This window comes from Stenella coeruleoalba (assembly GCF_951394435.1).
Source record: "Stenella coeruleoalba genome assembly, chromosome: 10".
Taxonomy (NCBI): domain Eukaryota; kingdom Metazoa; phylum Chordata; class Mammalia; order Artiodactyla; family Delphinidae; genus Stenella; species Stenella coeruleoalba.
Genome location: NC_137156.1, coordinates 26,808,837 through 26,835,785, shown reverse-complemented (window position 1 = coordinate 26,835,785; position 26,949 = coordinate 26,808,837). Strand labels below are relative to the sequence as shown.

The following is a 26,949-nucleotide window of genomic DNA, read 5'->3' as shown; positions in this document are numbered from 1 at the left end:
GTTCTTCATATAAAGCATGACATTCCTTTGATGTAGATACAAACACACTATGTACATGTATATGTATATTTGTATGTGTGTGTGTATGTGTAAATAAATGTACGCTCAGAAAAAAGCCTGAAAATATATGCAAAAAATAAATGCAGAATCTCGGGCCCTCACCCCAAACCTATTGCATCAGACTCTGCCTTTTTACAAGATTTCCAAGTGATTCTCATCACATGAAAGTCTGGGCTGCGCTGCTTTAGGGAACATTAAAGAAAGTGCGGGATTTCCTATAGAATTACAGCAGGGCTCACTGGACACATTCCGTTTTCTGAAGCTGAGAAATTGAGAGTCAAGTACACTTGAAAAGTGATTGGGATAAGAAAATCAGAGCCTTAAATCTCAGAGCTGCACTCCCTCGAAGCTGAGAACCATACACCTCTTCTACTCTGCAAGGTTCTTTGGCAAGTGTGGGGATGGAGAGACCAGGAAATTGAGGTCTTTCCATGTCGAAATTCAGCAGCAGCTGCTTTGGGTTGACCTGATCGAGCCACCCACAGGCGAGCTACAGGCAACTCAGTTTCGTGCAGACTTTCACTTACTCATCAGCCAAGCTATTCAATAATTTCCTGCATCAAGGTGAATGGAATTAGTCAACTGACGACCAGAGCGTCATGCCCAGGGAAAGCCCAAGTGGGTGTCTGTCAAATGCTGTCCCGTGTTACTGGCTTCCTCCCACGAAAACCCTCAGCTGTTTCCACCAGGTTTGTACAGGAACCAGGGATCAGCAACGTTTGCTCCTGGACTTTCCCCCAGTCCCATGCTGACAACCCACAAAGCTCTGGGGTGGTGAACTGGGACGGAGGGTCTTGCCCCAGAAAGATGAGCTTGTACTCTACTCTTGCCTCTGGGTTGGATGACCAATTCCTTAGACATTGGCCTAAATCTGATGCATGGCCCCAACCCAGTTTGTTAAAGGAAGTCACCCTCCCAAACCTTCCGCATAAAAGAACCTCATTTTCCAGCTTCTGCTCCACAAAATGTGTGGTATTTCTGAGGCCTCATCCTCTGCAGGCCAGGTCCTTTTTCCTGGAAAGTTCATTTCAGTTCTTCTGCTCATTTAGGCTCTACCCAAACTCCTGGACTGTTCCTCAAAGTCTGTGTCCTCTGACCCAAAACCCACTAGTGTCTGTCCCTCTTCTGAACTCTCCACTTGCTCTCGTGGAATTTCATTTAGCAATTACTAGAGACAACTTTTCTACCATCCACTTGAACAGCTATTTGTATGTGCTTTGGCTTTTTACGTTTTCAAATGCTTGTTCCTAATCTGCTCTCTGGATCTTAAACTCTTTAAAGGAGACAGCCGTGGCTTCTGCACACCCCCATCCCAGCAAGTACACTACCCATGGCTGGTGCTCAGTGAAGACTTACTCACTTGCTCCGATTTAATTTAATGTTCATACTAAGTTCTTAGTATGAACATTAATTAATTTCTTCTTCCACCCACTTTCTCGCTAAAGAGGGGGATCAGAATATGCCACCACAAAAGGCGCCACTTTGGCATAAGGATTCATCTGAGCTGAAGGCATTTGAGAAACAGCAGACTCAGGAAAAGCTCTCGGCCGTCCCCCTTTCTGTCTAAAAACCAGGCATAAATTTCCTTTTGTAAAGGTAACAACTTTCCATTTGTAAAGGAAGTTTACATATTAGAAAGAGGGGGACAACTCTTATGGATGGAAAAGGCACTAACTTGAGTCTGCATAATAAACCTTACTAAATAACCCTTATCTTTGATTAGCTTCCCCCATATACTTATCTTCCCTTAATCTACTTCCCCTAGAAGTTCAACACTCCCTCCTTCCTTTGTCTAGTTATCTATTCACAGTTTATGACTCTTTGTTAAAATGGTATCTAAGCTGCTGGGTCTAACTGCTTCTTTGAATCTTCACTTCTTTTCTACAAAGGCCTCTGTACGCACACATAATAAATTCTTTCTCTGGTGATCTGGTTTTGTCAGTTTAATTTGCAGGACCCCAGGGACTAAACCCAAGAGGGCAGAGGAGAAAGTTTTTCCCCTCCTTCATTACTTTCAATTCCTAATAGATCAGATAACTTTTAAAAAATCTTATTTAAAGGGGGATATTTTGGAGAAAAGAAAACTTACAGACACAGAATATTATTTTCAAGTATTTAGAAAATTTTTAAAAGGGAGAGGGATTGGACAGTCACCAGAAGGTCACACTAAAGCTTGATAAACATATGGTAGTGACATTCCAGAGAGGAATGGTACACCAGGGGGCTCTGTTTGAACGGGACCATCTCCAACTTCTCTTTCAATTTGGGGATCCTATGGAAACCAAAAAAATATGTATTGATATTTTAATTAAACACACCCACAATCTCAGACTTAGGAGTAGAGGTGTGTGTGCATATCCGTTTTTGTGTGTGCATATCCGTGGGAGATAGAGACATAGCTTCAGTTTTCTCCTCTTTTACTGGAAAGCAGTCGCATGACTCAATTCGAATAATTCTGTGTCATCACTACATGTTTCCCATGAAAATACAGGCTAAGAAGAGAATAAAATGGAGGGGAGGAGGACCAGAAAGAAAGGCACTGAAACAAGCACACTTCTGAGAAATGTGTCACTTTCACTCTTGCGTGGACTGACTCAGAAGGACGAATGAATCTCGGGGTTCTCCTACTGTTCCTAGAAACGCTGTAGAACGACAGGATGAAATGGGTTTCCCGTGAGAGGTAGTTCTTCATCCTTGCTTGCTGAGGCAAGGGGATGAAGGATGCTTGAAAGAGAAGGTGGAGGAGAAGGAAATCAATATCTACCTTACATGGTAGATAAAGCCACACAGCTTACAAAGCATTTTCATGTCCACGATTTTATCTGATTCACACAACAAACCCATAAATCTCTCCATTTCACAGGTTAAGAAATTGAGACAGAGTGCATGGAAACTGTCCAAAGCCACACAGCGATTAAATAGCAGAGCTGAAATTCAAACCCAGGGCTTTGATTCTGAGTCCAGAGAAGGATAAATAACTTTCTCCAGATGCAGGCTGGAGAAAATTTGAAACACAGGCACCCAGGCCATGGTGGAGAGTGAAGAGTTGTCAGAGGACCAGACTTGCAGGGTGAGCAGCATCTTCCAAGCGATGCCTGCCCTGGAGTCAGGACACCTGAGCCACTCTGCCCATCCTTTGAAGAGGATGGGAAATGAAACCAGTCTTCTTTTTTTGATCCTGAACACTTTTTAGCCTTTGCACATTGTCTTACGCACATTTATCGGTGTTTTAACAAGATAAATGAACAAGCAGCCAGATGGTTTCAATGACAGCTCTTAAGATGCCTCACTCTACCAACTTTTTACCTCTGGTTCTCAAAGATTATATAGTGGTAGAAAGTTGCCTTTTCTGCATTTGCTATGTGTAATGATAGGAAGAATTTCTAAGCCACTTACATATCACTGAATTGCAAGTGTTACTGAAGGTATGATATGAGAAGTGAATGGTATGAGATCATAAAAATTAATTTCAAATTCTAACCAGAGTAAATTTGGCAATTTTAAAAAGGTGAGAGTGGGAGTGGAAATGATATCCAATAAACTGTAATGGAAAAGAATATGAAAAAGAGTGTATAGGGACTTCCCTGGTGGTCCAGTGGTTAGGACTCCACGCTTCCACTGCAGGGGGCACGGGTTCAATCTCTGGTCAGGGAACTAAGATCCTGTAAGCCACATGGCACAGCCAAAAAAAGAAAAGAAAAAGAATGTAAATATATGTATAACTGAATACTGTGCTGTACAGCAGAAATTAACACAACATTGTAAATCAACGATACTTCAATAAAATTTAAAACAAAAATCAAATGGCCCTGGGTTTGGATCTAGAATCCACCATCAACTAGCCATGAGACCCTGGGCAAACTATGTAATCTTACTCTAAACCTATTTCCTCCTCTGTAAAATTCGGATCATAAAACCCACCTCACAGGATTGCAGGGAAGATTTATGGAGATAATTTATGTGGTGCCTAGTCTATAGTAAGCCCTTAACCATGATAGTTGTTATTAGCAGGGCCAACCCCTTCCCACCTGTCCCAATCACCAAGTGCACAGAGAAACTGTTTCTGGGAGTCAGAGTTTGCTTGGAACAGCATGCCTAGGTTAACTCTAACTTGCTTAGTTTTTTTTTTATCAATAAAGTTCAATGTGACAGGTTGAATTCTTGCACTTCTTCTGTAGTAAGATTTTTAGAAATCTGACTTTCAGTTCAAAGTTTTAAAACTACTAATCCCTAAATTCCTGTGGTATATGAAACTCAGTCTCAAAACACCTGATCTGTAACTTGCTGATACCACTGGATATGTTGTGAAGTGTCACCTTTAAAACTGGTTTTAAAGTTCACCCAAAGTAAATTATAGTAGTTATAGTAGGGTATGTTGTGAAGTGTTATGTTGTGAAGTGTCACCTTTAAAACTGGTTTTAAAGTTCACCCAAAGTAAATTATAGTAGTTATATTAGGGTGGTAAGATAATTTTTTGTTCTCTGTTTTCCTAAATACTCCATGTTGTTTTATTAGTCATAATTATAGTTTTTAAAAATAGAACTATGCCCATAGTTCTAAATTCCAACTTTAGGCTGTGTTTTTGGAGATTTTACCAGCTCTGTCATCGCTCTCATTCAGGACTCCATCTACTTAAATTAGTAGACTAGCAGCACGAGCTGACCTTTCTATGTCAAGGTTAAATGTTGGAAACTTAAAGGTAAGAAGGCTTAGCTTGCTACAAAAGTACTTGCTGGGAGAACTATTGTCAGAAGGGTAATTCTTAGCAGAGGCTAATATCCTCCTACAGGCTATGGAAAAATACTCAGAATTTCATAGTAAAAATATTTAGGAAAAGAATTTAGAATCTTAATTCTCTCCCTTGAGGAATAACTGAAGAGAATGAGGTAGGATTCCATGCTGGTTAATAATGGACCAGGCAGAAACCAGCATTCATCACCGAGGCAGCAGACCCAAAAAAGAAAAGGAACTAGGTTTATATTTCAGCAAATTAAAATGGGGTTAAACAAAAATTAATTTTATTCTAAATTTTTTCTAAGAATTAAATACAATTCCTTGAGATAATTGGAAACATACTGGAGTTCCACCCACAAAATCGAGAAGCACAAATATTACTACCCTCAAAAAGTGTGTTTAACAGGATGGTCGACTCATTCTGACCTGCCTGCCAGGGCTAACATGTCTTCTGGGTAGAACTGACACTGGGTGTCTCATGCATTACCAGAAGGGACCTCAGAAATCACCTAGTTCAACCACCTCCTTTTCCAGATAAAGAAACCAATAAGGAAGCGGCTTGGCCAGCCTGGCACGTTAATCAGCCACTTACTGCCAGAAAGGAACTCAAATGCAGGGCCCCTGCTGCCCAGCGCAGGGCTCACTTCCTCTGCCAGCGTTTGGCTCTCTGGCGAGATTTCCTGCGCATACAGAACCAGGGCAAAACGCCCCACCTCCCCTCTCCCCTCCTGGGGAGCAGAAGTGGTGGCACGTGGCTCCTGGGGAGGGCGGGGAGAAGATGCGGGGAGGGAAGGACTCAGAGCTGGTGTGAGGATGGAACAGCCGGGCAGCCAGCACACAGGTGACCCTGGCACCTGCCTGATTCCACGAACTACACCCTTTGGGGAAACTTCACCCCAGAAAAAGTCTGGAGTCAGTAGGACAGCTGGTGTAGTTTGAAAACTCAGGGAAAATGAGGACAACCTATTGATTCTTTGGTTTCGGGGAACCCTTCTCCTCTTTTTTTTTTTTGTGGTACGCAGACCTCTCACTGTTGTGGCCTCTCCCATTGCGGAGCACAGGCTCCGGACGTGCAGGCTCAGCGGCCATGGCTCACGGACCCGCATGCTCCGCGGCATGTGGGATCTTCCCGGACCGGGGCACGAACCCGTGTCCCCTGCATTGGCAGGCGGACTCTCAACCACTGCACCACCAGGGAAGCCCCCCTTCTCCTCTTTTTCTTCCTCCTCCTTGTTGTCCTGATGACCCCACCTTGCAGGGCTCTTCTGAGGCCTGAGGTGACACTGCCCACCCGGGGCAGGCTTCTGTCCCTGGGAGACGGCTCAAGAGCCCATTGTCACAAGCTGAGGCAGGGGTCCTCCCTGCAAGACGGGCCTGAGTCAGAGCCACAGGGACCATCGAGGAAAGCGTGGAAAGGCAGGGAAAGGGACCGAGCTCGGGGATTCAACACAGGGAAATCGTTTTAAATGGTTTTGATCAAAGGATTGTGGGCTTTTTAAAACACATCAAAATGAATCACTTTGAAAAAAAAAAAAAAAGAATCACTTTGTTTTAGTGGAACCAGGAATTTGAGGTGATAATGGCAGTACCATGGAGTATTTCCCTGCCGGCTAGCACCTACCAGCTGCCCTCAGTCACCTCACAAGCACCCTGCAAAGGCAGGAATTATCCCCATTTTACAGATGAATTAACCAGCAGTTCAACACTTGAAGTTATTCGGTAAGCGGCAGAGGACTAGATTCCTGCCACACTTACCAATTGTCTGTTTTGACAACTCTCTCATACTGACACTTCATTTATCCAGGAGGGTTAAAGAATAAGGATAAAATTTTTCAAGATACAACTGATTTCTCAAAGCCCCACAAATTATTTGAACTCTTTCAGGTGGCAAACCTAAATGGAAACAGACTTCTCCTTTGGAAGGAAGCACGTGGATAAGGAAGCGTGTATTCCCCCCCCCCCCCCCCCGGTGAATCGGGGCCACCACCGTGATCTCTGCGAAGCCACAGTGATGCCCTCAGGGGGCACTGACCCGCAGACCAGTTCACCCCTGCCCAGCAGCCTCGTTCATGTCCCTGCAGCAGGAAGATGGGGCTCTGGACAATGAGTAGGAATATTTCCTTTAAATGCTTAGCAACCTTCTTATGTTGCTTAAGTTGGGAAACAACACACACAAGTTTTTAAAAGGTCAACGTGAAGATTCACTGAGTTCCTAAGAGTCAGGTTATTTAGTACAATTGACATCCCTTTTGACGACTGAATACAGTGTGCTACCTTCCGTTCTTGTGGCTAAACGTGGCATTACAGCTGTTGCTGAATCCGGTATGCACCTAATTACTCTCCCACCCTGTGCCTCAGTTTCTTCAGGTGTGAAGGAGAGAGGACAAAAGTCCTATTGACAAAGCGTTTAGCCTTTCAATAAGGAAATGCTCATCTGAGGGGATCCTAAAAGCCCCTAGCTCTTCTTCCTACAGCACCCCATCGGAAGCTCCCGCCTCTTCCTGATAGTCTCCCTCATGGCCCCTCAGTTCCTTCCGCTCTCACTGTGTGCACTCTCCTTTGGCATATAAATCATATTTTGTAGTTTTCAACTTTTCACTGACACATTAGACGTATATATACCCCCAGCCTGGAGGTCTCCAGAGCATCAGGTCCTCCATTTGCACCCAGCACAATGCAGGACTCGCTGCCGGTGTGCAATTGCGTCCAGTTCCTCCGCTGGCACCACTGCCCGCTCCTTGGACTGTACTCTCTAGAGCTCTCCCAACAGGACTTGGATTTCACATCTGTGGAAAAACCAGGAAGATGACCCTGAACTCTCACCTACTGCCTCATGACCTCAGGGTAACAGGCTGCCCTCAGCAACAAGGAAGCAGCTCCCGGATCTTATGGCTGGGAACCTGCACAGCCTCTCCTCAGAGCAGTTCCAATCCAGGTGACCCAGGCCCGTCATCAAGTCACACTTTTTTTTTCTTTTTATTTAAGTAACCTCAAAAGTTCTTCAGAAGCTACCTAAACCATACAGATGATAGAAGTCCCGCCCTGGCCCCTCCACAAACTTCTGTGCAAACAAACTAACAAACCCTAAGGGCTGGACAACAGGTGTTAAGAGGTTTCATAAAGGGACTTCCTTGGCGGTCTGGGGGTTAAGACTTCGCCTTCCAAGGCAGGGGGTACAGGTTCCATCCCTGGTCAGGGAGCTAAGATCCCACATGCCTCTCAGCCAAAAAAACAAAACATAAAACTGAAGCAACACTGTAACAGATTCAATAAAGACTTTAAAAATGGTCCACATCAAAAAAAACCCTTTAAAAACAGAAACGTTTCATAACGCTCCTGTAAGGGGATCTCTTAACGGGCAAGAATTCACATGATTTTGAGGCATCTGATGTATTGGGTATTATTTCTCCATGAAGGGGCTTTGATTCCTGCTCAGAAAAGCCTGGCAAAGGGTCAACTCTCCCGGACTTTCACTCACTGGCCTCCTGCGGCTGTTTGGGTTTGCAGCTTTAACCAATAAATGCTGGCATCCCTGAGGAAGAAATCTGCCCAGAGAAGGCCTAGCCCCCAGAGTGCAGTTGCCTGCTGCCACCTTGTGGTGACTCAGGCCAAACGCGGGCAGCCCATCCCACAGGGCGGAGCTTTTAAGGAAAAAAACCACAATTAAATATGTCCATAAAATCACACAGTATTAAGGTCACAATGGGTAAGTTTATTCAACGTCTTGGATATTTGAGTCTAAAGTACGTATAAGTCAACTAGTGCTACTGCAAAGCAAGCTTTCTTGGCCTTAGGACTTGCCTCAGAGCTTCTCTCCATCAGCACAGAAACACCCAAAGTCTGTTCTAGACCAAAGTGCTCGGGGGTGGGGGGATAAAAAGCCAACACAGAAAGGATGAACAGAAACCAGCTGTGCCCCCCAAAATACTCAGAAGTCATGTTACCTACAGCGAACAATGGTGTGGCTTGTTTGGGGAGGGGCCGTGAGGAGTGTGGTCCAGTCTTTTGCAGTGAAGATGCATCGTCTTCATCCTGCGCACCTTCTGCTTCTCTTAACCCTGAAGCAGCTTTCATGACCCATCCCCAGGCTTCCACCAAGCACTGCCTCCGCTTGGTCATCCGTCCTCCGCTTCAGTTCAATTCAACACTGACATTCAGGGAATGAACGCATAGGCTGGGGGGAGGGGGAGGAGGAAATGGGAAGAAACTTTCTTGGCCGAACCCCACCGTCCACAGACAAGGGCCCTCAGATGAGGAAGACGATGCCCTCGGAGACCATGACCTGGTTGTCATCCTGCATCCTGCTCAACGCAGCCTGGATCTCCGCAGAGGAGAAGGGCTCTTCGTTGTCCCGATTGATGGATTCTGTGAGGTGACTCATGCCCACCGACTGTGCGTGAGCTTCCTGGAACACCCCCAGGAGGGCCGCCTTGAAGGCCTTCAACCTGCCCAGGACAGGAAAGACAGGGTGAAGGAGCAGGAAGAGGCCCACGTGCTCTCAGGCCAGATCGATGCTGCGGTCTATCAGCACAGGCATCCTCCAACTGCACAGCCTGCCCCGGCTGCTCCACGCCCAAGCTTCCCCCTTAAAGCTAAGCTGTTGTAGTACAGAGCTTCCTGCACAGTGAGAAATAACAGCATTTTAAAAACCAGAGGCCTCTGAGCATGTGCGAAACTGGCATCCATATACCATCGGCAGAAACGCAAACTTGGATGGCATCTTTGGGAGGCGAGTTAGTCACATGTACTACAATTTTAAAGTGCATCTCCTTTGACCCCAGGAATCCATTCCTAGAAGCTAACCCCACAGCTCTTCCCCCACCACTGCACAGTGATAAATGTTAAGAATGTTTTACTGTCAACAGCAGTCTTATGAAGGGTAAATGTCCACCATTAGAAAACAAAAATAAAAATTTACACATCCATACTATGGAAACCCTGCAGTCATTGAAAAGAGATCTCCATGTGCTGATTCAGAAAGTGCTTTAAGATATAGTTCAATGGGGCTTCCCTGGTGGCGCAGTGGTTGAGAGTCCGCCTGCTGATGCAGGGGACACGGGTTCGTGCCCCAGTCCGGGAAGATCCCACATGCCGCGGAGCGGCTGGGCCTGTGAGCCATGGCCGCTGAGCCTGCGCGTCCGGAGCCTGTGCTCCGCAACGGGAGAGGCCACAACACTGAGGGGCCCGCTTACCGCAAAAAAAAAAAAGGAAAAAAAAAAAAATGTAGTTCAATGGTTGTCCTGGGGGATGGAATTATACTTGATCTTAATGTTTTTTCCTAAATACTTTTCAATTTGTTCAAACTTTTTTCAGTGAAGACACTGTTTGAGTCTGTTAAGGTATTAAAAGAAAACAGCAAACCTTAGCCGTGGACTTACTTTGAAATCCAGGAAACATAAAATTTATAGATAAAACTTTCTGAACCTCTAGTGGTAAAAATTCTTTATCTCAAAACAAATGACAACAGTTCAGTGAGGAGAAAAAAAAAATATATATATATATATATATATATATATATCTCCTACTGAGAGGAACCCAAGGTTACAGTGAGACACAACTTGTCCTTGCTCTATGACCCTTCTTCCTGAACTCACAAGGGTATTGATTTAAAATTCCCAGAGAGAATTATTTATAAAGCAAATGGTAAAACATAAACAACTGGGGATTCTGAGTAAAGAGTGTAAAGAATTCTTTACACTATTTTTGCAACTTTTTTCAAGTTTGAAATTGTCATCAGAGTAGAAACTGTTCTAAAAACCCTCGGGCCTCTAGTTCTGAGCTCCGTTGATAACAGCTTTTTTTCCTACCATCCCGGGGAGAGGTCTTCCCTCCTCACCTGGATTCACTCAACTCCGCCTTCTGGGACTCCTTGGTCTCCTGTGAGTCTGTCGCCTTTGGAGTGTGCACTTGAGGGGGAAAGGGTGGCAGAGAGTGGGAGGACGACAAGGTGAAGCCATGTCCACAGAGCCCAGAGGCCCCTCTCCAACCCCGCCCTCATGAGCCTGCAACACTCACTCCTGGGGCCCTCGGGGGCCAGCCAGGGCAGGCAGGGAGAAAGGCCTCAAGTCAGACAGGGGACCCTCAGCACACGGGATCTGGGACGCTCACACCAGGCTTGGCAAGGAGCACAGTTCACCGGGGAGGAAGCAGACAAGGGGGCAAAGCTTATTTCCAAAGTTCTGACTGAGTTTCCTGGGATTCTCGTGGACAGACCTCTTAGACACAGGGTCCCAAGTGGGGAGCCCACTGGGAGCCCACCAGCAAACGCAACAGGCAGAGCACTGAAGGGTCAGCAGTCAGCGACCACCTCGTACCACTAGGGGCCGCTCGCTTACCCTGAGGCATCTCCTCCTCCGTGTCGCTGAAGTCGTAGGGGTCATAGGAGTCCCCATCCTTGGCATCCGAGTGACGGGTCTTCCTCCTAAAGTGCCCACAGCAGTTAAGGGACGGGCTTTGGTGAGCTCCGTCCTGCACCTCTGACCACAGAGAACCATCTACATACAGTCCAAATGGAACACTAGGCCCAGGCCTGTACAAACTGCTGCCTTTTCTGAAAGAGACCAAACGTCTCTGGACTAGAGCACGAGCAGGCCCTGCTTCCCAACGCTCTTCTCTGTCGCCCACCCTCATAAATTCAACCACAGGTGTGAGAGGAAAAGATAACCTGGAGGAAAGACTTCTGAAATGTGGACTCAACAGCCTCCGTGCGGGTTACTGCTCCTCTACTTAGCCCTTCCCTAGCAGGAAAGAGGCCAAAAGCTTCACACCGAGGACAAAGGGGCTGTCACCCTCTCTGCTCGAGTCACCTTCACACTCTGACTCACTGCAGCACAGGTCTGGTCACCCCTCCCCGCAGCCTTGACCCCCTCCGCCCCTCCCCAGCCCTAATCTAAGTCTTTCATCTCCTTCCTCGGTGACTCATCCGACCTCTTCCTCTTCTGCTCTTGGTCCTCCTGGCTTTTCTCCACTTCATCTTCTGTCTCCGATTCATCCTCACTTTGCTTCTTACGTTTCTTCTCCTTCTCGAGAACCTAGGACACCAAGCCACACGTGGGTGTGCAGGAGGGTCACAGATGCCAGGGACTGAGTAAAGAACAGTCCCTCCTGCACCATCGATAGCAGTGACTCCCTGGGTCTGATGACCTGGACTCTCTCATTCCTGAGTCCAGGACCAGGGGCAGGGGTTGGCTGCGACCCATGCTTGAAGCTGCTGGAAGCTGGGTGCCATACCCTTCTCACAGTATGTGCTCAAGGAGCGTTCACTGAATACAGAAATGAATGGAAAAAAGTCTATCCCGTAATGGTTAAGTGAAAAACAATTCATTTCTTTATAGATCAGGTGTTTAGTTTAAATTTAAGACAACCCCCATGCTAGCAAAGAGATTAAGTCAGGGGAAGGCCAGTGGAAAGACGCTGCTTTCCGCCAACAACCCAGATACAGGTGTCAACCGTGCACAGCTGTGAGGCACGAGCTCCGACAATTCATTCAGAGGAGCCTCAGGCCCAGCACCTGGATGCTCACCTTCTTGAAGTAAGCGTACTGGACCAGCTCCACAGCCTCTTCTGCATCCTGCATGTCCACGGTCTTGCTCATGCGGGCCTTGGCGTGGGCCGTGGCCAATCGAATCAGAGTTTCCAGTGTCCGGGCTGTCACTGGAGACGTCTGGGGGAGAAGACAAGGGGGCCCACTCATCCAAGTCCCCCCACGGCATGCCGGTCATGCCCGTCACTCCCACCACACAGAGAGGGAAAGACTCCACCAGAAAACCTCTGGAAAAACCAAGCCATGGAGCCAGAAAAAAGTACGTAAAATTCAGAAAGATAAAAACAACCAAGGAAACATGACTGAGGGCTGAGGGAGGGAGAACGAGGTGAACAGGGAAGAAAACCATCCAGCATCTTACAGCTGGAGAGGAAAGTGAGGAAGAACCTTTGCCGCAGGCCTGCAACGCGCCAGGATCCTGCTTTTATGTTCACTGTGTCAGTCAACAGCCTTAATAACCTGGAGCAGCTTTAGAGATGAGGAAAATGGGACTCAAAGAGCTTCCAATAATTTGTCTAATGTCATACTACATGGGGGTGTGAGAGAGGTTATCTGAGGACAAACTTTCTAAAGTTGGGTAAACCCACTTAGGTCCAGAGGAGAAGCACAATTCTGACATGTTCTTATCAAGTGGTTCCCAAAGGGGTGGGTGTTATCCCAAATGGGGGGGTGGGGGGTGGTGGAGGGTTCATCTTTTTAAAATGCTATTGTCTGAATGGCATCCCTGGTCTAATGGATCAGAATGTCTGGTTTAAGAATTCATTCCCTGTTGGTACAGTGGTTAGGACTCCACACTTCCACTGCCTAGGGCACGGATTCAATCTCTGGTCGGGGAACTAAGATCCCACAAGCCGTGCAGTGCAGCCAAAACAAAAAAAGTTTCAGATGATTCTGATGTGCCCTCCTAGGTAAGCAGCCCTGACATTATCCAACCTTCTCATTTTATGGGTTGAAAAACTGCGACCTGGGAGGTGAAAGGATGTGCACAAGTTGCAAACGTTACTGAAGCCCTGGGGTCAGAGCCCAGGGCTGGTCTTTCCACCACACCTCCCGTCCCCCATCCTATGATGCTTCAGGGATGTATCTGGTCACTTCTGCTTTCTAGTTTTCTAAATGATCACTTACAGCCAATCTGACATTCAAAAACAAATACATTCATATTTAAATAAATTCACCAATTTTTTTAATGATTTAGAAAGCTACCAGAGTATGTAGCTTATACATTCCATCGTAAACTCCAATTCTTGAATAACCTAAAGCTGATGAAATCCTAGCCTACACGAGCAGAACTACAGAGTCCAAACTGAGAGATTTACCAATCCCACTAAGACCACAACTAAGATAGTGTATTGTATTCAGTGAGAGGGCCTTTGACACACTGGAACATGTTCATGTGACAGGAAAAACAATTAAGAAGACAGGGGGCTGTTTAATCTGAAGAAAATAAGTCATACGCAGTCTCCAGAAAACAAAATTAAGGCCCATGGGTAGAAGTCATGGAGAAGCAGGTTTAAGCTCAATAAATAGAAGAATATTCTAACATTTCAATGCAGTGATTCAATGTAGTGATTCAATGCAGTGATTTCAATGCAGGCATGCTGTCACTGGAGGTGTCAAGGAAGTCCCAGCAGGAATTCCAGAAGGAATTCCAAATTCTTGTCTGGGTGTAAGTCTGGAATAGATGATCTGGGGTCATGTCTGAATCCAAGAGTCTATGTCTCTATCACATCATGATGGTTTGGGACTTGGGTCTTTCTGCTGTGAAATCCTACCTATATAAACTACACTGCCCCAAAAGACTTCGATAAATTCACGGGCAGGTGTATTAGGTTTCTAGAAATAGCCTTGGATGATCATCATGGCTACGCAACTCCTAATTTTTTTTCGAAGTCCAGCCCAAATATCATACCCTTTGGGAATCCTTCCCTGACATTCATATCCCTTCTGGAAAGTCTAAAGGAAAAATTAACAGCTTCTGCATCTACACTCCAACTGTCTTTCACATTCATTCCCCTTTGGGTACTACACTGTGGTATATAATTATAGGTATATATGACCTTTTCATCTACTTTCTGCCTCCCGGGCCCAGGACTGAGCTCTTGGGGGACTGCACGTAAGAACAGAGACTCAGTTCCCAGAAGTCGCTCACGTTTGCTGAATGTTTTTTTCTTTTTTTGGCCGTGTGGCACGGCTCGCAGGATCTTAGTTCCCCAACCAGGGATCGAACCCGTGCCCCCTGCAGTGGAAGCGCGGAGTCTTAACCACTGGACCACCAGGGAAGTCCCACATGTTTGCTGAATAAATCACAGCTTCTGGAGGCCAATGTCATCTGAACTCATGAGAAACACATTAGCTCTGGGGTTCACATTGCATTTTCCTTTGTAAAAGGAAATGATTACAGTAGTGTAACAGGAAGCCCTTCAGGCCACAAAGAAAAAGGTAAGGAATCACTCAGTTAAAATGCTTCCAGTGCTCCCAGGGAGCAGGGACTCCCTCCCCAGCCTCATCCTGAGGGGCTCCGGTCACCCTCCGGTCACTGTCCCACAGGCAGGCTCACCCTGGCGGTGTCCGAGCTCATGCTGTCCTGGCTGCGCAGGCATGAGTACTCCTCTGCGATGTAGGCGGCCGACTCCTGCGTCAGGATGGGCTTGATGATTTTGGCCACGTGGATGTATTTCCTCATGAAAGCTGCACTCACCATCTTCTCCCTGGACCCGCACACGGCAAATTTCACTCCCCTGCCACAGCCCAGCACCTGCCTGGGGTCGTAGCCTTGCCCCTCCTCAGGGAAGTCAAGGTCACGTGACAGAGCAGAGCTACAGCCTGGAACCCAGTGTCACAAACCCCATTCATACACAGCATGTACAAGACCCTCTCACATACTTTTATTTAATTCTATGGTGTTACTTAGGTATTACTTGTGAAGTAGGTAGTTTAGGTACGAAGTGTAGGTGTTATCTGTCCTATTTTATTAGTGAGAAAACTATGGCTCAGAGAATCTTAAGTGGACTCAAATTTCATTTTCTGACTCCAAATTCCACATTCTTAAACCAACAGGTTTGAAGATTACACTATGCTTCCAACTGCACCAAGGCCAAAAATAGAGGAATGGGATCTCACATGTCAGGCACTGAGCACAAGTCTCCTTTATCCAAATCTACTTGCAACATTTCCAGTGCTTGCGATCTACCGCCCCTTCAACAAAAGCTCACCACGAATGGCCACGAGACTTGTGCAACACTTCATGTACACGGGTAACATGACACACCCACCATCAGTTAGGTGGGCGTCAAAGCCTTCCATTTTAGGAAAAGACCAGAACCTAAGCTTGATCACCCACGAACATTCACACGGCAAGTGGCCATGAAAAAGGGTGCATCTGTGGATCCAGAAGAGAAAACAGGCCCCCATGATTACGACCCCAAGCATGATCTTGGCCTGGGCAGCACATATAAACGTGCTCTACACAAATCTCAGGTTCCCTCCAGGAAGAGGTGTGAAGAACGCTCACTTCTTTTTCTTGGCCCCATGCAGAAGGCTATCATGCTTCTCGTAGATCTGGGTGTCCTGCTGGTCTTCCTGGCTAAAGTTGGGATCCTCCGTGGCCAGGATATCCACGGCACTCCCTAGAGGCATAGCTGGAAAACCAAGTCAGGAGAAAGAATAAGAAAGAGCTGAACCCAGGGGAAATCGCTTCTTCTGAAGAGATACAAGACTCTCAAAGCAAGGACCCAGAAGGAAGCAGACACGTGAGCCCCACAAATAAGGAGGCAGAACCACCTGGCCCACAGAAGAGGCTCAAAGGTGTTCCCAGACCCTGAAATGGACAAGAGACACACCGTAGGAACCAGGGAGGCGAGGGCACCTTCCACATCACCCCAGATGCTACCACGCCCACCAACGCCAGGCTGGGTCTGAGAGTGCGGCCTGTGTCTAGGTGCCCTCCCCTCAGTCAGGTTTCCTCTTCCCCCGGCCTCACCGTCACCGTCCTGCTCGCCAGGTGCCCGGTAGCGGTGCATTCTGAGGACGTGGTCTGAGATCTCCCTATCGTGCTCGGGATCCATCTGATCCAGCATGATGAAGAGGAGGTCGAATCGGGACAGCAGTGAGTCCTGCAGCCCGATGTTCTCCATGGGGGTCTTGTACTGATCGTACTGGGTGGGGAACACGAGAAAAAAGGAGAGTGGAGACAACATCAATGCGAAGAAAGAACAAGGAGGCCGGATCGGTTAGGTGAGTGAGAACAGAAGACCAGACCTTCAAACGCAAAGCGAATAAGCAGTGAAGATGTAAAGCATTTCCAGGCTACTAAGAAACTGAATTCATTTCCTCTATGTGCAGCCCTCCTCTGACGCTCAGCTGACCTGAGCAAGCTCAGAGCCCCACGCCCTTCCTTCCAGGTAAACAGAGCCCCACCTCCTCGCTCCATTGCCTCTAGCAAACTGACTGTGGGTCTCAAAACCAGCCTTCTCCTCCCCAAGCTTCACTCTGCTCCTCAATCAGAGGCAGGACTAGCTCTGGAAGATGAGTCCCTCTTCCCTACTTATTATGAAGACATGACAAGCTGGCTAAGCCAAAAACACCTGGAGCCTCTGGCTTCCTTACTCAGAAGGTACTGGGTAAAGTCTCAACAAAAACGCGTGATAATCTATAAACTATAATGTCTTAAGGATCAAGGGAGGTTTTCCTGGGACTCAAGAACGCCTATACTCTTTATCTTTCAACTCCCAGGCCTACGAGCTGACGCCTCTCCACGTCAGTCAGAGGCCTGACAACCTCGTAGGTAACATTAACGATTCTGGCCACGTTCACATTCCAGGACCTGCCATCTTCTCCCTACGTTCCCCAGAGAAATTCTTCAGAATGACGTAACACGTGTTACCATTAATCTAAAACTGTATGGTTCTCAACCCACACTATGCATTAGAACTAACCTACGGAGCCTTTCTAAACCATAGCTACCAAGAGCCCCAACCCAGAGATTTGGATTCAGAAACTCTGGGCTGGGGACTAGGCACCCGTATGTTTAAAAAATGCCAGCAAAACAGGTATTCTCATTCACTGCGGGATCATAAGTTGTCAGAGCACAGCATGGGCTCTGGGTTCGAATCCTCTCTGCCATTTTCTAGCTTGTGACTCTTGAGCGAGTTACTTAACCTTTTATGCCTTCATTTTCTCATCTGTAAAATGAGGATAATACCTACCTCACAAGGTTATTGTGAGAGTGAAAGGAGTTAATAAATATAAAGCATCTGTAAGTATTAGTTAATAGTATTATAATGGTACAATCTTTAAAAGGGCAATTTGGCAATCTCTACCATAAAAATGCATGTAACTGTTAATCCAAGGATTCCATTGCTAAGTATTCATTCCCAAATGCTTAACAAAATGCACATAAAGGGATGTTCACTACAGTTTCATTCATAATAGCAGAGGGGAAAGGGAAAACACCAAATGCCTATCATTTGGAGACTGGTTAAACAAATTATTATAAGTCCATACAATGGAATACTAGACAGCTGCTTAAAAGAAAACAAAAACAAAACCCCTAAACTCAGCAAACCCGAAGCTGGATAAATATAAAAGATTACACCTAAGCACATCATAGTCATACTAAAAAACAAAGATAAATAGATTAATTCTTAACAAGGAGATAGTGTATTTACTGGCACATGCTAAGTTTTGTTTTTTTGTTTTTCTTTTCATGCTAAAGTTTTTGTTTCCTGAAACACTCAAGAGCCGTCAGTGGTCATCTCTTGGGAAAGGAACAGGAGAGAGAAGGCAGGCTATTCATTTCCTTATTATATCTCTCTGCTCTGTTCATAAATCCTCCGACCATCTGCATGCAGTACTTTTATTTCAGTGTCAGTGTAGGTTACCTGGGTTGTGAGGCTGCAGGTCACTTTTGTTTTCTTCTTTGTATTTTTAAAAACTTATTTTAAATAAATAACTTTCCAGGGGATTCTGACATGGATGAACGGGTGAGGAACCACTGCCCTAAACCAGGGACAGTAACAAGATGACAAGCTTACTTTGGTCTGTGGCCTGTTGCTCCCCAGGTCACCTGGAATAAACTTTGCAGCCTAGTCACTCAGCAAAACCAAATGAAGGTGAGGACAACAGTTGAGTGCCTGATTCCACTCACCCTGCCGTAGACAGGGTTGGCGGCTGCCAGAACACTGCAGCGGGCATTGAGCCGAGCGTGGATGCCGGCCTTGGCGATGGTGACTCGGCCCTGCTCCATCACCTCGTGGATGGCCGTGCGGTCCATGTCAGACATCTTGTCAAACTCATCGATGCAAACCACACCTCGGTCAGCCAGGACCATGGCCCCCGCCTCCAGACGCCGCTCCCCTGGGAGGTGGGGAGGGAAAAACACACACTACCATCCAGGTTGTAGGGGACGGGACTAGATGTCAGTCTCCTTCCTAAGCACCTCGCACTGCCATACATGAGAACGAGAGTGTAGTTAAGAGATGTCAGCACCTAGACTCAGAGGAAACCCTGAGGAAGCTTGTATCTGAACAGTATTCCTTGTCCCACTTTGATATCTAAGCAGCTAGCCTCCAACACACTTCCTTCACAGATTTCCTCTCTTTATCCTCATCTTCAAGCCATTTCCCAACTAGATCTCTGTTCTCTTTTCACTGGTCTTCAAATCCCTTCCTCTAACGTATAAAGCAGTACAATCTTCTTTTTTATTTCCCTTCAAATGTCAAAAGTTGCTCCTTCACAGCTCTTTCCAACAGCCTTCCAGGAGACATTCTTGTCACTAGAGGGCCACCCAAACATTTCAATAATTCACCCATTGTTGCCAGATACTTGGTCCTCTCCAATCTGGCCCACACTAACCTCTCAAGTGTATCTTCCCAATACAGGCCAGCGCCTGGAGCAAGCTCAAACCATCTATGCTCATCTCACTGCTGGACCTCTGCCAAGGACCCTTCCACCCATACCTGTTTCCTGGTCTGTGGTGACAGCGGCCGTGAGACCCACTCCAGACGAGCCCCGGCCGGTGGTGGGGATGGCCCGAGGTGCGGTACACAGTACGTACCGCAGAAGCTGGGACTTGGCGACCGATGGGTCTCCTGTAATGGGACGGGGCAGCCGTGACTCTTGGAAACTCCCTTGCCCCCCAGCAAGTGCTGCTTTTCTAGCACAGCTCTTGACACAATAGAAATGTATAGTAACAGGTTGTTAATATTATTTCTTTCCCTTTCCCTTTCCCATTCACAGAAGAATATATTTTAGACATTATAAATCAGGAACCCCAGAAATAATAAAAATAATTTAAAAAATTCATTTTAGACTTTTGCCCTTTGATGGGACTGAAACACAGCCAGGTACAGACACACAATTTGACAGATGATAGATTCCTGCAACCACACCCCACAGGGGGAGACCAGGAGACTAAACCAACACCGTACCTATTAGAAGGATATTGATGTCCCCACGGATGTGGCTGCCATTCTCTAGGTCTCGTTCCACTCCTCCCAAGAGCAAGCAGAGGATTGCCTTTTTGACATAGTCATGCCCATGGATGCTGGGGGCCAGCGACCTGGCCAGCTGGTCAAAGATATCCTGGAGGAAGAACAACCACGGAGTGAAAAGCCTAAGGAGCCTCCATGGGGTTGGATGAACTCACTTCAGCCCACAGAAGATGGTTGAAGAAATACACTGTTCTTAACTGTAAAAGCTTCTTCTCTAAGACTTTCACACCGATCAGAGCATTATCAGAACAGACACAGAGGAAGCCTGGATTCCAAAACCTGCTCAGAGCTTTAATCTTTAGGAAAAAAAGTGCTTCCAGGCTCAAAACATTTTAGTTTTAATAAGACTATGTATTGTGCTTCAGCAGTAACCTCTGTCACACATGCATAGATTTTGTTCAATTCTGAATGAGAACATTCTGTCTTTAAAAGGAGAAATTTTTTAAAGAAAAATAAATTAGAGAACTAAAACAAAAATAACATATTTTATCTTTAAGTAACCATGTATCACTGGTGTATTCCGTATAGACTCCTTGGTACACTAACATTCTAACTCCTAATATTTGTATTAGGTTCACTTAGCAGGTAGCACAACAGAAATATTAAAGAAAAACAGCAAAAACACCCTTTTGCTTACTGACTCAAAACTAGAAGCTGGCACCAAATACTTCCGAGAAAAAGCCTTGACCTTCCTCCTGATGCAGTACAAAGATGGCCATGCCCAAATACGACCCTAACAAATCCATCCCCACCCTCAAATCCTCAAAGGACGCCACACCTTGGAACGGGTTTTACTGAACTTCTTGATCTTGGCTATGTCCTCAGCAGAGAAGGAAGGCTGAACGTCCTTGCTCATCTGCTTCACGTTACAGGCAATCAGGACAGTCCTGGGACAGAGAGGACAGTAAGAGGCTATTTTCAATTCCTAACACCAAAGCCTTCTTAGGCTCCTAACCTAGAACAGCAAATCAGAAAAAAATAAAGAAAAGAAAAAACAGAGAAGCAAAGCTGTTCCGAATTCAACCACTGATTCTCTTCATCTATGACACAAATATGTTGATGGTGCCTCACCCTGGGAATTTACCTCCTGCTGACCCACAGAGCTTGGGACAGTGTATGGGAGGGAGGTGGGAACATGCAAGAAACCCCCAGGTAAGCCAGGAGGCTGTAATATGTGACCAGTAACTCCCACTTCTAGCATAAGACAGTATGGCGAGTTTTATCTCCCAGGCAGGTAGAGTGTTTCACCAGTCCAATGTAACTCTGGGGAAGATGGCAAACTGGAGAAAGACTGCTACCAGAATGTACTCTGCCAGCAGCATTCCAAACACCTCAGGACGAACCATCTACCTGAAGGTCCCTGAGGTGTAGCCTCCCTTCTTTCCAGGAAGGCAGCGGTAGGTCCCCACCACCTGGACCCGGTCACCGGGCTTCACTCTGTCCACCAAGTCATTATCCAGTATGACGTCCACGGAGCGGGGAAGCTGGCCAGCGGGAGCCTTCTCTGGCATCTCCTGGATGGTGATGATCTGGTGGTCTTTGTAGACAGAAAGGCCATATTCTGTCTCAAGGGGATTGTTTTCCTCATCCTGGAAAAGTCACACAGAGAGGCAGTCATCTCGACCATGTCTTAGAATGCCACACTCGTTTGTTGTAGGAAACAAATATAATTTGTAGATAAACCGCACGAGATTAGTATCCAGGAACAATAAACGCCAAATATCTTCTCCAGTTTTTTCCATTCTTGTCTGTTCTAGTTACAAACCATCTAATGGAAGGGGTGATCTACAGCCAGAAGGGACCATGGCCGCATTAACATCTATACTGAGATCCTTACTTCCCCTATGCTATGACTCGGTATTTCTACTCCTAGGTAATACCCAACACCAACGTTCACCCAAAGCCACACATTACAATGTTCACAGCAGCACTATTCCAAATAGCCAAAATCTAGAAAATATCCTAATGCCATCAACAGAATGGTTAAATAAGTGTGGTATAGCCACACGAGTGAATACTACACAGCAGTGAAAATATATGGAGTACACCTATACACATGGATGAAACTCAAAAACGTATGTTGAACAAAAGAAGCCCAACACAGATGAGCATTTAGATAAAATATAAAAACAGGGAAAAGTACTCGAAGCTGCTAGATGTCAGGATCTCGAGAGCAGTGTGGCTTCAAGAGGGACTTCTGAGCACTAGTAAGGTGCCGTTTCCTGGTTTGGATGCTGACTTTATATAGAGCTTGTAAAATTTCACTGAGCTGTACACTTATGTAAGCTTTTCTGTATATTAAACTTCAATAAAAACATTTCAAAGTTTTACTTCCTTGCCATTTGAATTTTCTAGAAACACAGCAGCTATCACTTGTGGAGTGCCTACTATGTGCAAGGCACTGTGCTGTAACTTCACAAAATTATCTCATGTAATCATCACAACTCAGTCCCAAAAGCTGGTATTTTCCACATTTTACAAACAAGGAAACTGAGGCTGGGAGAGGATAAAGAAGTTCTCCACGGTCCACCAAAGCCCATGCTCTTAAGAACCACACTAGACAACCTCCAGGAGACCTGGTCTGGTGTATTTCAGGTCCTGAGCAAAGAAGCTTGGCCACAGCAATCAGCAGAGTACCCCTGAGTAATTCCTGGAGAATAAATTCTAGAAAGTAGCGATCTTAATGAACAAGAGAGCCAGGTGACTGAGGAAATGCAACTGGCCTGAGAGTAAAAAGACAGGCTCCTGTCCTCAGGGCCATCACTAACTGGAACATAAGTAGTTCTAACTGGAGGCTCGCTGAGCTTCACATTTCACCTGAGATAGACTAAATGGTTCTCAAGTATGACTCAGTTACAATTCTAAGAAACTCAGTCTTGTTTATGTTACGATTCCTCCACCAGTTGATAAAACTGTAGACAAGGACTGGGTCTTCTTTCCATCTGTGTCCTCCTCAGTGCCCGACAATCCTTTGGATACAGTCGCTCTCAATTAAAATTTGATGGCAGGGGCTTCCTGGTGGCACAGTGGTTGAGAGTCCACCTGCCGATGCAGGGGACACGGGTTCGTGCCCCGGTCCGGGAGGATCCCACATGCCGCGGAGCGGCTGGGCCCGTGAGCCATGGCCACTGAGCCTGCGCATCCGGAGCCTGGGCTCCGCAACGGGAGAGGCCACAACAGTGAGAGGCCCGCGTACCGCAAAAAAAAAAAAAAAAAAATTTGACGGCAGGGACACGCAGAGATAAAATGTGTTCAGACATCAAGTAATCAGTATTAGTCATCTTCTCTTGTCTCTAAGTAAGAAGACTTCGCACCATCCTCAATGCAGACCAATCTGAACACCAAGACTAAAGCCATTCTCCATGTCAACCTTCTCTCAAATCCACAGTAAAATATTTGCAGAGATTTCAGAGATTTCAGAGTAACATTACTGCATAAGTATTTTTCCATATTACTCTAAGTAGATTACAAAATCATATGATATTATAACTCTGCTAAAAGATCAACGTACATTAGATGACTTTTGTTCCTTCTTTCAATTCTTCCATAATTTTCCAAGTTTTCTAAAGAAAATATTTTTTCTTTAAAAAAAAAAAAGAATTGTGGACTTTCCATATTAAACTCTGACTAGCAATCAATCTTTCCTTCAAATTAATCCTTACTTTTCATCTTATTCACATCTAGAAGAAAGACTTCAGATATTACTCAATTACTTGCATTAAAACAGACATCTTTGAGCCCAACCTCTAAAGAGGTCCAATCAATTCATTCTCCTCACCTTGGTAGGATAGACAGAGCTGGATGGAAAGGCCACCAGGGTGGTGAGATCAGAATAATGTCGCTCTATGGTCTTCTTGGTAGCAGGACAGTAGTGAACACTGCGGACGACTTTGGGACGAACTAGAGAGCCTATAGGAATGGAAAGTCACCCAACTAGACAGTGAGAAGGAGGATGTAACCCCGGCAAGCCCACGATGACTCCAAATACTGTGTTCTTCCAACTAGTTAAGCAATTTCAATACTACTTGTCATTAATTCACCTTTATACCTAGAACAACACCATAATCCAAGTAAAACTTCAAGTACAGCTGATCCTGACTGAGAAGTAGTAGGAGTTCCCGGTCAGAATGAGGAGACTGCCAAGAGCCACGACTCCTCCACTCTCAGCCAACTTCATCATTCTGCTGGCACAGGTGGTCACTCAAAGTCCCCCTAGTTATTGTGCAATACTTGAGCTCCTCCAAGTTTCACCCCGTAATTTCAGTGCTCCACCTTTCTGAAGCCATTAGCTCCCCAACTCTACTCCACCTCTCCTGCCTTCCAGCCCCCCAAGCCTATGCCACCTCCATTCCGTTAGTCCCCCACTTTAGCCCACTCACATTTAGTGACAATGCCCTCCACACAGATGACACAGCTAAGGAAGCAGGAGGTAAGAGTCCGGGGAGAGACATGCTTGGAGCCAAAGCTGCCCTCCAAGCCTATATAGAACTCCTCATACTGCTTGGCATATGTAGCATCAATGGAGGCCACAAAATCCTTCAATGCCCGCTGGAAGGCAACCAGCTCCTCAAAGGCATTGCTCAGGAGGCTGCAGACGGGCGAGAGAAAGAATCATTAGGCAGACAGGGCAGAACTCAAAAAATGACCCACAAAACAGAAGTGGACATTCTTAGATCATCAAAGCTTTGACGGCAAAATCTAGCTTCTACTTTCTCCTGCCATCCTACAAGGCCCAGTACAATACATCAGAACTGAGGGCCAACTTTTAATTCAACGATGGATAAATGATACTCAGTTAAACATGGAACAAGGAGCTCTTGAGAAGAAAATGTCCACCACCTACTTTGGGAAGAGAGGTAAAAAACATAGGAGCTGGTGAGACACTAAGGGCTTCAGGGTCAAAAACATTTCATCCAGGTCCTCTCCTGTGAAGCCTGCTCCAATCCAGGGAAGAGAGGGGAGCCATTCTCACTCAGGGCCAGGATGTGCCCTTGGAGACCCCCAACCACTCACCGGTTAGCCCTTTTCTCGTTTTTCCTACGCAGGTCATTCACGTTGACAATCAACCGGTACTGGTTGTCACTGATCAGCTCCCGAACTTTGCTTTGATAAATTCCCTGGTCTTCCTGCAAAATAGCCACCGCATGCCACAGCAGCCACAAATTCAAAAATCAGATGTTTTTAAACAGAGGCAGCTCTCACAGCAAGAAAAATATATCCATCTCTGCGGCACATCTGAACCCCAATTTCTCCCACGTTTTCACTCACTAGCCTCGGATTCCAAATACGCCCTAAGAGGCCAGTGTATGAATTATAATCACTTCCTCAAGGTCCATATTATTCCTATTATCACCAACAGCTCTTCTGTGTGCAGTCATTTCTCAACCTTTAATGGGGAATTAAAACGAGCTCGTAAGTCTACGAGGACAACAAATAAAAACTTTGTCAAAGTGTAAATTAAACGGACTTTTAATATGCATATCAAAGTGACTTTTCCTTGCAGAATTTTGTATGGAATGAAAATATTTCATTTCCCTATCATCTGTATAATATACAAAGAGTTCCTACATCCGGACCTAGGAGTAGGGAGCCTTAGCTACATTTACAAACAGCACTATCAACACTTCAAGATGTTTTTACCAACGTTCCACGGCTGTCAGTCTTAAATTGCATGTAAAACCCCCTTTATCTGCATACCAATACTCTTTCTCCGCAACCCACTAGATATGGAAAAAGATTGCGGCCAAATCTCCGGTTAGGAAGTCGGTCACTAAAACCTGGGGACCCTAAAATGCGGCGGGTCACTACCGTTTTCCTGCCGTCCTTCCCCTCACCCTCCCCTCAAGTTAAGAGAGCAGGGAGTGATCAACGTGGTCTTTGCAGCTGGTTTGCACTTGGAGGAAACCTGTTGCCTTTCGCGAGAACGGCCATTTGTACCTGGGAAAAAGTCACAGGATCGCTTTTAACCACTGACTCCGCCTCTAGGAAAGCTACGAGATAAGGGCGGAAGGTCCCGAGCCGCTGCCCCGCAGCCGCCGCCTGGAGGCCCGCGGCCTCCCTCGGCCCGTGCGCGGCCCTAAGTCTCCCAGCGCCCTAGTCTCGCGACCCGGCGCCTCTCTCACCTCGTCGTCCAGGAAGTCCAGGTAGTCTCTCTGCGCCTCTCTCAGCTCCACATCGTCCAGCACCACGGTCCCCGCCATGCTCGCCGCACGGAAACTTCTGCCACCGGAGCCGTGCTGAGGGCCCCTGGCTGACCCTGCCCCAGCGCTAAAACTTCCCAACTTTTCCCGCCAACAAAAGTAACCTTAAGGAAGGGGCGGGGTATCTTGTAGGGTATTTACATTCTGATTGGCTGAATCCTCTTACGCAAGAATAGAGAGTATCCAATCGAGAGCTGCTTCTTCTCCAAGTTTTCCGCGCGGCGCCTCGCTGTGGCGGGAAAAGTGCCATCCGGGGCCCTCTCCGCTCCGCCCTTACTGACGGGAAAGCTGACCAATAGGACGAGAGGATGCTAGCGGAGCCCGTTCATTGGGCAGCCGGAGGGCCGGCGAGACCTGGGAGCACTGCATTCTGGGAGTCATAGTCTTCCCCCTTATTTCCGGATGTTTTATAAGGGTTTTTTTTTTTCAAGTTGTGGTTTCCTGACCTGCTGCAGAGTAAAGAAACTCAGCCCGGAGATTGGGCTGAAAGTAGACTAGACGTCAGAGCATGGAGGTTTAGAACGCAGGGAAACAAAAACATAAAGGCAAATCGTTTTAAAAATATATTCAAATCAGGTATGTTTTTCAAACCACCAACCTCTAGTGGCATCCAGGGGGAAAAAGTGAATTTCGAGAATCTGTGGGTGGAAAATAGAATCACAGCATCTTTGGGAGAGGTTCTTTAGTTCAGTGAGACCCGTTTGCCATCTGAATACCGTGGCTTGAAGTACCCCATAAAAAACGAAAATCTGGACGTAATTACTGCACCATCCTACTTGCCAACGGGTAAGTTAAAGGTTTTCTCGCCTTATGAGAAGATCACAAGTTCATTTTGAAAAACTTAGTTTATTGAAAGATACTTAAACACAAGGAGAAACAAAAAAGGTGTTTCAAGCCACTCTTAAGTATCGATTAGTAATTA

The 26,949-nt window shown here is 46.2% G+C and overlaps 1 protein-coding gene across 2 annotated transcripts; it reads right to left on the bottom strand.

Moving 5' to 3' along the window:
• Positions 1-3,412: 3,412 nt before the first annotated feature.
• MCM3 (minichromosome maintenance complex component 3) lies at positions 3,413-26,388 on the bottom strand. Of its 2 annotated transcripts, XR_013830203.1 has the most exons (19): positions 25,950-26,388; positions 24,841-24,953; positions 24,207-24,415; positions 23,606-23,736; positions 21,178-21,416; positions 20,606-20,714; positions 19,765-19,918; positions 19,294-19,425; positions 18,483-18,691; positions 16,317-16,491; positions 15,849-15,975; positions 14,895-15,045; positions 12,317-12,457; positions 11,722-11,825; positions 11,130-11,215; positions 10,631-10,700; positions 8,743-9,239; positions 7,417-7,580; positions 3,413-3,722 (listed from the first exon to the last, which is right to left on the bottom strand). XR_013830203.1 is itself a non-coding variant. In XM_079934378.1 (17 exons), the coding sequence occupies exons 1-17, from the start codon at positions 26,025-26,027 to the stop codon at positions 9,041-9,043; spliced, it is 2,427 nt and encodes an 808-aa protein (XP_079790504.1). In that variant the 5' UTR covers positions 26,028-26,388; the 3' UTR covers positions 8,496-9,040. The 2 variants fall into 2 exon arrangements, 1 of the variants encoding a protein (XP_079790504.1); XM_079934378.1 differs by lacking the exons at positions 3,413-3,722; positions 7,417-7,580 and having other exon boundaries at positions 8,496-9,239.
• Between the last annotated feature and the right edge of the window lie 561 nt (positions 26,389-26,949).